This window comes from Epinephelus fuscoguttatus, linkage group LG19 (genome assembly GCF_011397635.1).
Source record: "Epinephelus fuscoguttatus linkage group LG19, E.fuscoguttatus.final_Chr_v1".
Lineage (NCBI taxonomy): Eukaryota > Metazoa > Chordata > Actinopteri > Perciformes > Serranidae > Epinephelus > Epinephelus fuscoguttatus.
Genome location: NC_064770.1, coordinates 41,046,188 through 41,058,722, shown reverse-complemented (window position 1 = coordinate 41,058,722; position 12,535 = coordinate 41,046,188). Strand labels below are relative to the sequence as shown.

General features: G+C 43.0%; 1 protein-coding gene across 2 annotated transcripts in view; it reads left to right on the top strand.

Moving 5' to 3' along the window:
- Positions 1–4,228, top strand: part of crhr1 (corticotropin releasing hormone receptor 1) — a 44,241-nt gene extending 40,013 nt beyond the window's left edge. The window contains exons 13-14 of one of the 2 annotated variants that reach the window (XM_049560930.1): positions 2,025–2,066; positions 2,222–4,228. In XM_049560930.1, the coding sequence (XP_049416887.1) occupies positions 2,025–2,066; positions 2,222–2,362 (183 nt within the window). In that variant the 3' untranslated portion in view covers positions 2,363–4,228. The remainder of the gene's footprint in view (positions 1–2,024; positions 2,067–2,221) is intronic. The other variant, XM_049560936.1, reaches the window with a different exon arrangement.
- Positions 4,229–12,535: the final 8,307 nt, after the last annotated feature.

Sequence of the window (12,535 nt, the reverse complement as noted above, 5' to 3'; positions counted from 1 at the left end):
TCTGGGCTGCAGGCGACATGATATTAGCAGATATATTTGGACTGTCATCATGGCCGCCGTCCAAGAGGATAAAAGAGGAAGTGACACGGAGGAACATGGTCGTCTTAAATTCTGATCGATGGCTGCTGTCTTCAACAGAACAGTGATAAGAGACACCAGTCTGTCCTCCACCAGGACAGTAATAGAGACACCAGTCTGTCCTCCACCAGGACAAATGTCTCTGTTACTGTAAACTTTACTAACAGTTTAAACTCTGCAGTGTCCTCTGAAGGATTCTCAGACACGTTTCACTGCATCGTCTTCATGTCCTCCTGAGACTGTGGCTCGTCTTTGGTCTGCAGATTTAATGTCTCGCAAATATCTGGGATCACTGAGACTTGAAGACTGTAAGAGACTAAACCTTGTCTCTGAACAGGAAGCAGTATGGACAAATATGATGTCCTCAAATGGGGACAATGGGTTCATTTTTATAGCAATAAGTTTGTAATAAGGTATAAAACAGTTTATGTCAATGTCTGACAGAGTCCCGGCATCCTCACACGAGACAATCATAAAGTCCCAGTGTCCTCACAGGAGACAATCATAAAGTCCCAGCGTCCTCACACGAGACGATAATAAAGTCCCAGCGTCCTCACACGAGACAATCATAAAGTCCCAGCGTCCTCACACGAGACGATAATAAAGTCCCAGCGTCCTCACAAGAGACAATCATAAAGTCCCAGCGTCCTCACAGGAGACGATAATAAAGTCCCAGCGTCCTCACAAGAGACAATCATAAAGTCCCAGCGTCCTCACACGAGACGATAATAAAGTCCCAGCGTCCTCACAAGAGACAATCATAAAGTCCCAGCGTCCTCACACGAGACAATAATAAAGTCCCAGTGTCCTCACAGGAGACAATCATAAAGTCCCAGCGTCCTCACACGAGACGATAATAAAGTCCCAGTGTCCTCACAGGAGACAATCATAAAGTCCCAGCGTCCTCACAGGAGACAATAATGAAGTCCCAGTGTTGTACATTGATCCAGCCAAATGTAACCCTGGACGTCCACAGAGACGTCCGTACAGCGTTGAAAGTAGAGCTTTGTTCATTTTTATTAAAGTCACTCAGTGAGCATGGAGCTGATAAAGCTGTTTCTGTCGTATAAAGTTACCTGGATGATCGACGATGCCTCCACATCATCGGTCCCACCGAGCAGCTGACTTCCTGTTTAGCGCTCTGCTAACATGAACGGGTGTAAAATAATTTAATCATGTGGCTCTTGTAGTTGTTCTCAGACTGAATGGATCAAATCCTCACACCCCACACTCAAAAAATGTCTCCACTGATTTACAGACATCTCTCTCACAATGGAAGTTTATGGGAAAAGTATTTTTGGGCCCCGTGAAGTCACATGACGGACCTCTGAACTGCAGTACCGCTGTGTGACCACTTTGACAACTGACTTCAGAGTCCAGCTCACTTCATAATGGCCCGATTAACTCCACACGTCATATTAGCGCTGTTAGCGTCTTATTAAGTTTGTTAGTATCCTGTTTGCACTGTTAGCATCCTGTTAGCACTATTATCATCTTATTATCTCTGTTAGCATCCTGTTAGCACTGTTAGCATCATTTCAACTCTGCATCCCGTTAGCACTGTTAGCATCCTGTTAGCACTATTATCATCTTATTAACTCTGTTAGCATCCTGTTAGCACCATTTCAACTCTGTTTGCATCCTCATAGCACTGTTAGCATCCTGTAACAGGTTGCTATTTGAGCTAATGGGCTGCTAACAGAGCTAATAAGATGTCATCAGTGTTAACAAGATGCTAACAGAGTTAATAAGATGCTAACAGCATGCTAACAGACTTAACAAGATGCTAACAGGATGCTACCAATGTTAACAGGTTGGTATTAGAGTTAATGGGCTGCTAATAGAGTAAATAATATGCTAACAGTGTTACCAGGATCCTAACAGTGTCCTGTTAGCACTGTTAGCACTGTTAGCAGCTGACTCTGTCCTTGTGTTTGTCTCCACAGGGTTTCTTTGTCTCTGTTTTCTACTGTTTTCTCAACAGTGAGGTAAAATGATCTTCTGTCACCTGTCGTTCACACGGTTCAAAACTCAGACACCTTTTGTTGATAATGAAACATATTTACACACACAGACCAATGACCTGTCTGTCTGTGTCTCTGTCTGTCTCTGCCTGTCTGTCCATCTGTCTGTCTGTGTACAGGTGCGCTCTGCGGTCAGGAAGCGTTGGATTCGTTGGCAGGACCGTCACTCCTTCCGGAGCCGGACAGTGCGCGCCACGTCACTGCCCACCTCACCAAGCAGAGTATCCTTCCACAGCATCAAACAGTCCTCAAACCTCTGACAGCGCTGAACTCACTCAACCTGTGATGTCACTCCACGATCAGGTCACAACAGCCAATCACAGTGCAGGACAGTTTGTGGAGTCAATCAGACAGTCTTGACTCTGGCCCCGCCTCTCTTCATGTGTTGACCAATCAGCTACTTCCACTGGATGACGGACTGGTTTCAGGCCCCTGTCTATAATTAATAATATTTATTTATTTATTTATTTTTTATTTATTGATCAGTGAACTGTAACTGTCTGTTAATATGATCACCAGCTTCCTCCTGTTTAACAGAGCTAACAACAAACACACACACAAACGTTCGCTTGCTGGTTGCTTGGTAACCATCTGACCCACAGACTGTAAATAAAGATAGACGACGTGTCTCCGTCTCCTCCTTCAGCTAAAATATCTAGATACAGTCCATGTCGAGTTCATGCCCACATACACATTCAACCAATAACGGGCAGCACCACTGATGACGAGCACACCGATTGGCTCGCACAGCTGCCAGTCGTGACATCACTCCAACTTTTAACATCAGATAACAAATTAAAACCATTTGAACATCAGCGTGATGAGAACGACCTGAACCGACCCTCAGCTGGCATGGAGGGCCGGGGCGTATGACAGTCAGCCAGCAGGGGGCCGTCCAGATGTTTTTGCTGTCATGTGATTGTTTTTATTTACAGTCTGTGGTCTGAATGTTTCATCTGAGCCGTCAAAACTACGACTCAGCAACAGGATGAAAAATAAAACTTTAAATGTCACCAAACAGGAAGTCAGTCCGTCGTCACTGACGTCCTGTTATTGTCGTCACTAACGTCCTGTTACTGTCATCGCTGACGTCCTGTTACTGTCGTCACTAACTTTCTGTTACTGTCGTCACTTACGTCCTGTTACTGTCATCGCTGACGTCCTGTTACTGTCGTCACTAACTTTCTGTTACTGTCGTCACTTACGTCCTGTTACTGTCATCGCTGACGTCCTGGTCCTGTCGTCACTAACTTTCTGTTACTGTCGTCACTTACGTCCTGTTACTGTCATCGCTGACGTCCTGTTACTGTCGTCACTAACTTTCTGTTACTGTCGTCACTTACGTCCTGTTACTGTCGCCGCTGACGTCCTGTTACTGTCGTCACTAACTTTCTGTTACTGTCATCACTTACGTCCTGTTACTGTCGCCGCTGACGTCCTGTTACTGTCGTCACTGATGAGCCAACAGAAGAAGAAGAAGCAGACCGAGATTTCAACAGAAACCCTGAAGCACAAACAGCAGGATGACACCAGGGGGCACTGCAACAACACGTAACAACTAATTATTAAACACATGTTAAATTCTGACAGAATGTTTTGTGAATCACTGAACTCAGACGGAGATCTGCGAGCGTCATGATGAAACCCAGGAAGTTGTCTTTAATATGCTGACGATGTGTTTTTGTATATTTAATATGAATATTTGCACTTTGATGAGACAAACTGAACAAACAGCTGTAGATTTTCTGCACAGGTAAACTCCTCACCTGTCCTGAGGTAAACAGGCCAGTTTATGGCCCCACAGTAGAACTAACTGTAACCATAGCAACCACAGTAACGATAGTTACCATAGTTACCACAATAACCATAGTATAGGTAGGAAGTGTAGGTCTGTAGATGAAAACACTCAGGATGAAACACACACTGCTCCTCTTCCTCCTCTTACCTGAACTTATCTTTATTGTTATGCCTGTGTGTGTGTGTGTGTGTGTGTGTGTGTGTGTGTGTGTGTGAATATTAATTAAAGGCATTAATAATACCAGCTGGAGAAATCTTGATGATTTTAGTTTTTGTAAATATTTGATGGGCGGCTGCCGTCTGTATCTGCTGGTATCTAATAAACTCGTCCACAGGATGAATACTGTCGTCTTTACACCACAGGTCACAGACAGCCAATCACAGCTTCACATCATTACTCTCTGAGATGAGCTGAGCTTCAGGTCGAGTTCAGGTGTTTGATTTCAGGTCCAGTCAAGTCTTTAAGGTTCAGACATGTCAAACTGATCTCAGAGAAACAAGAGTGATGAAGGTCAACTGCTGCGTCACCTCACATCACCATGTCTCCGCCAAACTGAACACACCACAGAGACGTCATCCAATCAGCTCGTCCGTTCTGCTCCTGCTGAGAGGAAATAAGTCTCCGGTCAGCGGTCGTCTGTCTTCATCAACAGGAAGAGCATCTTGATGCTAGTTAGCCAGTTAGCACATGAACAACACAATCAGAGCATATTTACCGTGCGCCAGTGAACAAGAACACAAACCATCAGGAAACGTTTCTGCTGAAGAGAAAAATAATCTGACCTCATAGAACAAGTTGGTTTTGGACTTTAGCTCCTCCTTTACTCACTGACGCTCCTCTGCTCCTCACCTGAGCTCAGCCGACAGTCAGAGGGAGGTCATTCACTGACGGGCTCTGATGTTGATTCAACATGCTGAATCGGCTGAGAACCAGACGATGAGGGCAACAAATTCAATTTTCAATTCAATTCAATTTTATTTATAAAGCCCAATATCACAAATCACAATTTGCCTCACAGGGCTTTACAGCATACGACATCCCTCTGTCCTTATGACCCTCACAGCTGATCAGGAAAAACTCCCCAAAAAACCCTTTAACGGGGAAAAAACGGTAGAAACCTCAGGAAGAGCAACTGAGGAGGGATCCCTCTTCCAGGACGGACAGACGTGCAATAGATGTCGTACAGAACAGATCAGCATGATAAATTAACAGTAATCCACATGACACAATGAGACAGAGAGAGAGAGAGAGAGAGAGATGCAGGTAATGACAGTAGCTTACAACAACATTAATGAAAGTAATAACATTATAGTTATAGTTCTGGCTACTGTGGTACAATATGTTGAAAGTATATATAAATATCTGGCAGTATACATGTGTGACAATAGTCATATGTGTATAATAACAGTAGAAGTATGACTAATGACTAATGATGGCAGCAGCAGCAGGAGGCATCTGGCAGGACCACGGCAGCAGCACAACCACACACGTCACGCTGTCCAGGCACCGCTGTGATATGAGTTAATCTGAGAGACAGTGGAGCACAAAGGCTCCGGAGAAGAAGCCGAGTTACTGACATCCAGAATGGCCGAGTTAGCAAGATGCAGTAATAGAATACGAGAGAGAGAGAGAGAAGGTGCCCGGTGTATTATAGAGGGGTCCTCCGGCAGACTAGGCCTAAGTCAGCCTAACTAGGGGCTGGTACAGGGCAAGCCTGAGCCAGCCCTAACTATAAGCTTTATCAAAGAGGAAAGTCTTAAGTCTAGTCTTAAATGTGGAGACGGTGTCTGCCTCCGGACCGTAACAGGAAGATGATTCCACAGGAGAGGAGCCTGATAGCTGAAGGCTCTGGCTCCTGATCTACTTTTGAGACTTTAGGGACTACTTGTGCAACCCCAAGTGCTCTCAGAAGTGTTCTGGTGGGATAATATGGCACTATGAGCTCTCTAAGATATGATGGAGCTTGACCATTTAGAGCTTTATAAGTTAACAGTAGGATTTTAAATTCAATTCTGGATTTTACAGGGAGCCAGTGCAGAGAAGCTAAAACAGGAGAGATATGATCTCGTTTCTTAGTTCCTGTTAGTACACGTGCTGCTGCATTCTGAATTAGCTGGAGAGTTTTAAAGGACTTACTAGAGCTACCTGATAATAGAGAGTTACAGTAATCCAGCCTTGAGGTAACAAAAGCGTGGACCAATTTTTCTGCATCTTTTCGGGTCAGGATAGGCCTAATTTTCACAATATTACGCAGATGAAAAAATGCAGTCCGTGAGGTTTGTTTTAAATGAGAATTAAAAGACAAATCTTGATCAAATGTTACTCCGAGGTTTCTTACGGTAGTGCTAGAGGCCAGAGCAATGCCATCTAGAGAAACTATCTCAAGGCAATTAAATCGAACGCAACTGGACTTGGTTTTGTCTTAGAAGACGTTTCTCCTCTTATCCAAGAGGCTTCATCAACCCTAACTGATGGCAGACTGTCAGTGTGGAATGTCTAGACCTTTAAAGACATGATGATAGTACAGGTGTTCTGCAGCTGTGTGAGGTCCTGATCCACAGTCAGTGTGTTACCTGTACACATCAGATTCTGACATGAAGCTCAGTGATGTCCTGCTGTGGGCGGAGTCAGAAACACTTGAAATGAATCAGCATCAGTTTATTTGAACACTGTATTTAGAATATTTTCACTGCTTCACTTGAATGTTAATGAAGCTGTTATATCTCTGCTCTCATCACAGCCAGACTCCATTGATAAAACCAGTGGTTTAACATCAGTGTGTTACTGCGTGGCTGTGGTGTTTAAAGGGTTAATTCAGATTCACCAAAGTCACACAGTAGCACAAGCACACTAACTGATGGAGGCAGCAGTCAACCAGCAGCTCCTGTGTTCACTCATGTTAAATCACTGAGTCTGGCTGTGACGAGAACTTTACTGTCGCTGTCTGACAGAAATAGAAAAACACTGTCAACATAATGAGCACTTTCTTGAGGTGTCCCTGACTCCACCCACAGCAGGACATTGTTTAGTTTCAGTGTCAGACACCAAACTGTGGATCAGGACCTCACACAACCTCATCTCACCTCTGAACTGTCCCTTTTAGGGGGCGATCACACCAAGAGACACACTAGAATCGCAATGGCAGTAAAACTATTGTTTTCCTATGATACGGCGCGTCTGACCGGCGTTCAAGGGTCTTTTTAGACAGACGTTTTTCCGGCGGCTTTTTAGACGCCCATTTTTGTAGATGCTTCTTTTTAGACGCGTGTAGATGCTGAAAAGTTAAAATATTTTCAAGTTTTTGAACTTCAGACGCCAGTAGCTAGCGCACATTGAATAAGCACTTCCAGCGTCTCTAGCGTCTCATTTCTGTGTGATCGCCCCCTAAGGCGTCCTCTGCTGCAGCTGAGGATCATGGGAATTTTTGTCACTCTGTCATATCACAGGCTCTTTAAATCATGTTGTCACTTCAAGAATATTAAAGATGAAGCAGTGAGTCCATGTCTGACACAACGGTCCACACACACACGTCCACTGTGGACAACATGAGACAGAGGACACAGAGACAACAGGACAGAGACGGACGATCTTCATGAACCAACAGTCACAGGTGAGAGAAGTGATGTCATTAATGATGTCATGGATTTAAAAACAAACATGTTACCTGATGATGTGGTCATGTGATGTCATCAGTGTGTTGTCATCAATTAACTACATTTTTACTTTACAGAACTGTGATGAGTTCTAACAGGTTCTAACAGGATCTGACAGGCTCTGACAGGGTCTAAGAGGATCTGACAGGTTCTAACAGGATCTGACAGGTTCTAAGAGGATCTAATAGGTTCTAATAGATTCTAACATGATCTAACAGGTTCTAAGAGGATCCAAGAGGATGTAACAGGATCTAATGAGTTCTAATAGGTTCTAACATGATCCAACAGGTTCTAACATGATCCAACAGGTTCTAACAGGATCTAACAAGGTCTAAGAGGATCTAATAGGTTCTAACATAATCTAACAGGTTCTAAGAGGATCCAACAGGATCTAATGGGTTCTAACATGATCTTACAGGTTTTAGCAGGTTCTAACAGGATCTAATGGGTTCTTACAGGTTCTAACAGGATCTTGCAGGGTCTAACATGTTGTCACAGGTTCTAACAGGATCTAACATGATCTAGCAGGATCTAACAGGTTCTAACAGGATCTGACGGGGTCTAACAGGTTCTAACAGGATCTTACAGGTTCTCACAGGTTCTAACAGGATCTAACAGGTTCTAACAGGATCTAACACGTTCTAACAGGTTCTAGCAGGATCTAACAGGTTCTAACAAGGTCTAACAGGATCTAACAGGGTTTAACAGGTTCTAACAGGATCTAACAGGTTCTTGCAGGTTCTAACAGGATCTAACAGGTTCTCACAGATTCTAACTGGTTCTCACAGGATCTTACAGGTTCTAACAGGGTCTAACAGGTTCTCACAGGATCTTACCGGTTCTAACAGGTTTTAACGGGTTCTAACAGGATTTTACAGGATCTAACAGGTTCTAACAGGTTCTAGCAGGATCTAACAGGGTTTAACAGGTTCTAACAGGATCTAACAAGTTCTTGCAGGTTCTAACAGGTTCTCACGGGATCTTACAGGTTTTAACAGGTTCTAACAGGTGCTAACAAGTTCTAACAGGTTCTAAAGGGTTCTAATAGGATCTTACAGGTTCTCGCAGGTTCTAACAGGTTCTCACAGGATCTTACAGGTTCTAACAGGTTCTAAAGGGTTCTAACAGGGTCTAACAGGTTCTAGCAGGTGCTAACAAGTTCTAACAGGTTCTAAAGGGTTCTAACAGGATCTAACAGGTTCTAACAGGTTCTAGCAGGATCTAACAGGGTCTAACAGGATCTAACAGGGTTTAACAGGTTCTAACAGGATCTAACAGGGTTTAACAGGTTCTAACAGGTTCTCACGGGATCTTACAGGTTTTAACAGGTTCTAACAGGTGCTAACAAGTTCTAACAGGTTCTAAAGGGTTCTAATAGGATCTTACAGGTTCTCGCAGGTTCTAACAGGTTCTCACAGGATCTTACAGGTTCTAACAGGTTCTAAAGGGTTCTAACAGGGTCTAACAGGTTCTAACAGGTTCTCGCAGGTTCTAACAGGTTCTCACAGGATCTTACCGGTTCTAACAGGTTTTAACGGGTTCTAACAGGATTTTACAGGATCTAACAGGTTCTCACAGGTTCTCACAGGATCTTACAGGTTCTAACAGGTTCTAACAAGTTCTCGCAGGTTCTAACAGGTTCTCACAGGATCTTACAGGTTCTAACAGGTTTTAATAGGTTCTAACAGGATCTAACAGGTTTTAACAGGATCATACAGGTTTTAACGGGTTCTAACAGGATCTTACAGGATCTTACAGGATCTAACAGGTTCTAACAGGATCTTACAGGTTTTCACGGGAGTCAAAGGGGTTTGGATGAATGAATGAATGAGAGGGTGGCAGGTGCACACTGAAATTCCTCAGAGTAAAGACACAGCAGAGAACATGTCCGAATGATATCATCTGATTCAGAACTCTTCCTCCTCGATAATGTGTTGATGTGCGTTGTTTACATTATTAAAACATCATCAATATGTGATTAATGAGTTATTAATTAATGATGGTTCAGCAGTGCTGACTTTCTGTTTCTTCTGATTGAACCAATAAACACTTTACTTTTCTGACTGGAGATGACGTCATCTCTGTTCCTCTGACTCTGTGTCATGTTTGCTGGTATAAAAACAACAACAATAATAAACATTGTCGTGATTACTGTGATCAGCTGGTGGTTCATTCATAATTATTAATATTGATAATAATGAACATGGTTCCTATGAGCAGCCTGTACTGATGTGACAGCTCTCAGCAGTGAGCTTCAGTCTCTGAACTCTACAGGTGTGTTGATGACACCAGAATGACGGCAGTGATTGATGGGCGTGGTTGAGCAGAGAACCGGAAGTAGATACAGACGGTGTGTAATTATTATTATTGATCTGATCAAACTCTGATCAGGTAGGAATATTAATTACTAAGGATCAACAGAGGAGAAGTGCTTTGAATTTTAACTCTATTATACAAAAAAACTCAAAGAAAACTAAACCAATGGCTCTTGCGGGACCTCTCGCTAAGAGGCAGAATATTAATTACTAAAGCAGAGGGAATCTCCCGATTGACACATGCAGCTTTGGCTCTTCATCTTGACAAAAAATTATTAAAAGAGATTGACAAAATGCTTTTCGATTTCGTATGGAAAAATAGGACACATCATTTGAGGAAAACAGTTCTTATGAATTCATATGAAAATGGTGGACTTAATATTTTGGATTTCTCTGCATTAAATAATACATTTAAAATAAATTGGCTGAAACATTTTTTTCAGAAATCCTACGTCCATTTGGTATACTGTACCGCTCCATATATTGACTAAGCTGGGTGGCTTAAACTTTTTCCTTGTTTGTAACTATAATATTGATAAAATCCCTGTTAAAATCTCTGCCTTTCATCGCCAGGCTTTCTTATCATAGTGTCTCATCTACAAACATTATTTTTCACCTCATAACTACTTTATATGAAATAACAAGGACATCTTATTCAAACACAAATCTCTTTTTTTGGAATATTGGTTTCACTATAATATTGTATTGGTAAATCAGTTATTCAATAGGGATGGTCTTCTTTTTACTTATGAAGAGTTTATGTCAGAATATAATATCCCTGTAACACCTGCAGATTATGCCAAAATCTTTGGTGCAATTCCCTCTGGAATCTGTATGCTGTTTAAATCTCAACCAAGGATTAATGCTCAACAGATGCCCTTGTTATCTCCAGCAGACACTCGTAGGCAAACTTTGTTTTTCTGGTTATTCTCGTAACAACAACAGTTCCATAAGAGCTCTGTTCCAAAAAGATATTACTGCATTACCACATGTGATTTCATATTGGAATCAATTTGTGGATGATATTACATGGAGGAAGGCCTGGCTTTTACCTAATCAATACTTAGTTACAACTAAAGTTAAGGAAATCTCTTTTAAACTCATTCACAAATTCGATCCAGCTAAAATCTATATCAAAAAAAGATTTAAAAAGGAAATTGGTGTGAGTTGTAGTTTCTGTGATGAATATCCCGAGACTCTTGTTCATTTATTTTGGTATTGCCCTGTTGTTAAAAGATTCTGGCAGAGCTTATGTGATTTTGTTTGTGATAATATTGATGCTGAATTTGTTTTGCTTTGGAGGAATGTAGTGTTTGGTCTCTTAAAAATGAGAATGCACAGAAAAAAACACACACATACATGATTAATTATATTATTATAAAGGCCAAATTTCATATTCATTGATGTAAGTTCACAAACAGAAAACCTTACTTTGTTACTTTGCATAAAGAGATCAAACAATACATTCATTCAATCCAGTACTCTCAAAAACTAAAAGCAATTAGAACTGTGACTGCTTGCACTATGTTAAATATATTTTTGTAGCTCTCTTTATACTGTGTACCCCCTAGCAGTGTTCTGTACCGTTAATGAAAAAGTACTTTTTTTATGTACTTTTTACCTGTGTTTTATAAATACAGTTTATTATAAAAAAAAAAAAAAAAAAAAAAAAAACTCTGATCAGATTTTTAATCAGTAAATAAAGTTTAATAAAAATGTCTCTGGTTCTTCACTGAATGATTTCCATCATCATCATCCGTGTCACGGGGCAGTGGTGCAGCAGGTTACCATGGCAACAGCAGCCTCCGCTCCCGGCATGCAACAGCAGCCGAGCGCCGCCCTCAGAGAGCGGCAGCAGGGTGGAGCAGCAGACAGACGGACGGACGGACAGCATCCAGGAGGTAAGATACAGAGACATCCCTCACCTGTCTGTCTGTCTGTCTGTCTGTCTCCCACCTGTCTCTCTCTGTCTTTGTCCTCTCTGCTCCACGTGTCTCTGCCGCTCCGCTCACTGAAGGCGGAGAGGCGGCAGACGCGTCAGCGGTATTTACCGCTCCGCATGTTAGCCTGCAGCTGAAGAGGAGCACAGGGAGGAGAACAGGGAGGTGCACCATGTGTCTCCATCTCCCCTCAGCTGATCCTCTCTGCTACTCCTCTATCTGCAGGCCTATGAAGAGCACAGGGAGGAGAACAGGGAGGTGCACCGTGTGTCTGTGTCTCCTCTCTGCTACTCCTCTATCTGCAGGCCTATGAAGAGCACAGGGAGGAGAACAGGGAGGTGCACCATGTGTCTCCATCTCCCCTCAGCTGATCCTCTCTGCTACTCCTCTATCTGCAGGCCTATGAAGAGCACAGGGAGGAGAACAGGGAGGTGCACCGTGTGTCTGTGTCTCCTCTCTGCTACTCCTCTATCTGCAGGCCTATGAGGAGAACAGGGAGGTGCACCATAGGCCTGCAGATAGAGGCGTAGCAGAGAGCACAGGGAGGAGAACAGGGAGGTGCACCATGTGTCTGTGTCTCCTCTCTGCTAGGCCTCTATCTGCAGGCTAAAAGAGTGAACAGGGAGGAGGGCGGTCGATGTGTCCCTGCTCCTCTTCGCTGCTCCCTCCTGCCACCCCATATCCGCTCAAGTGGGGAACAGGAGGAAAACAGGAGGAGAGCAGGGAG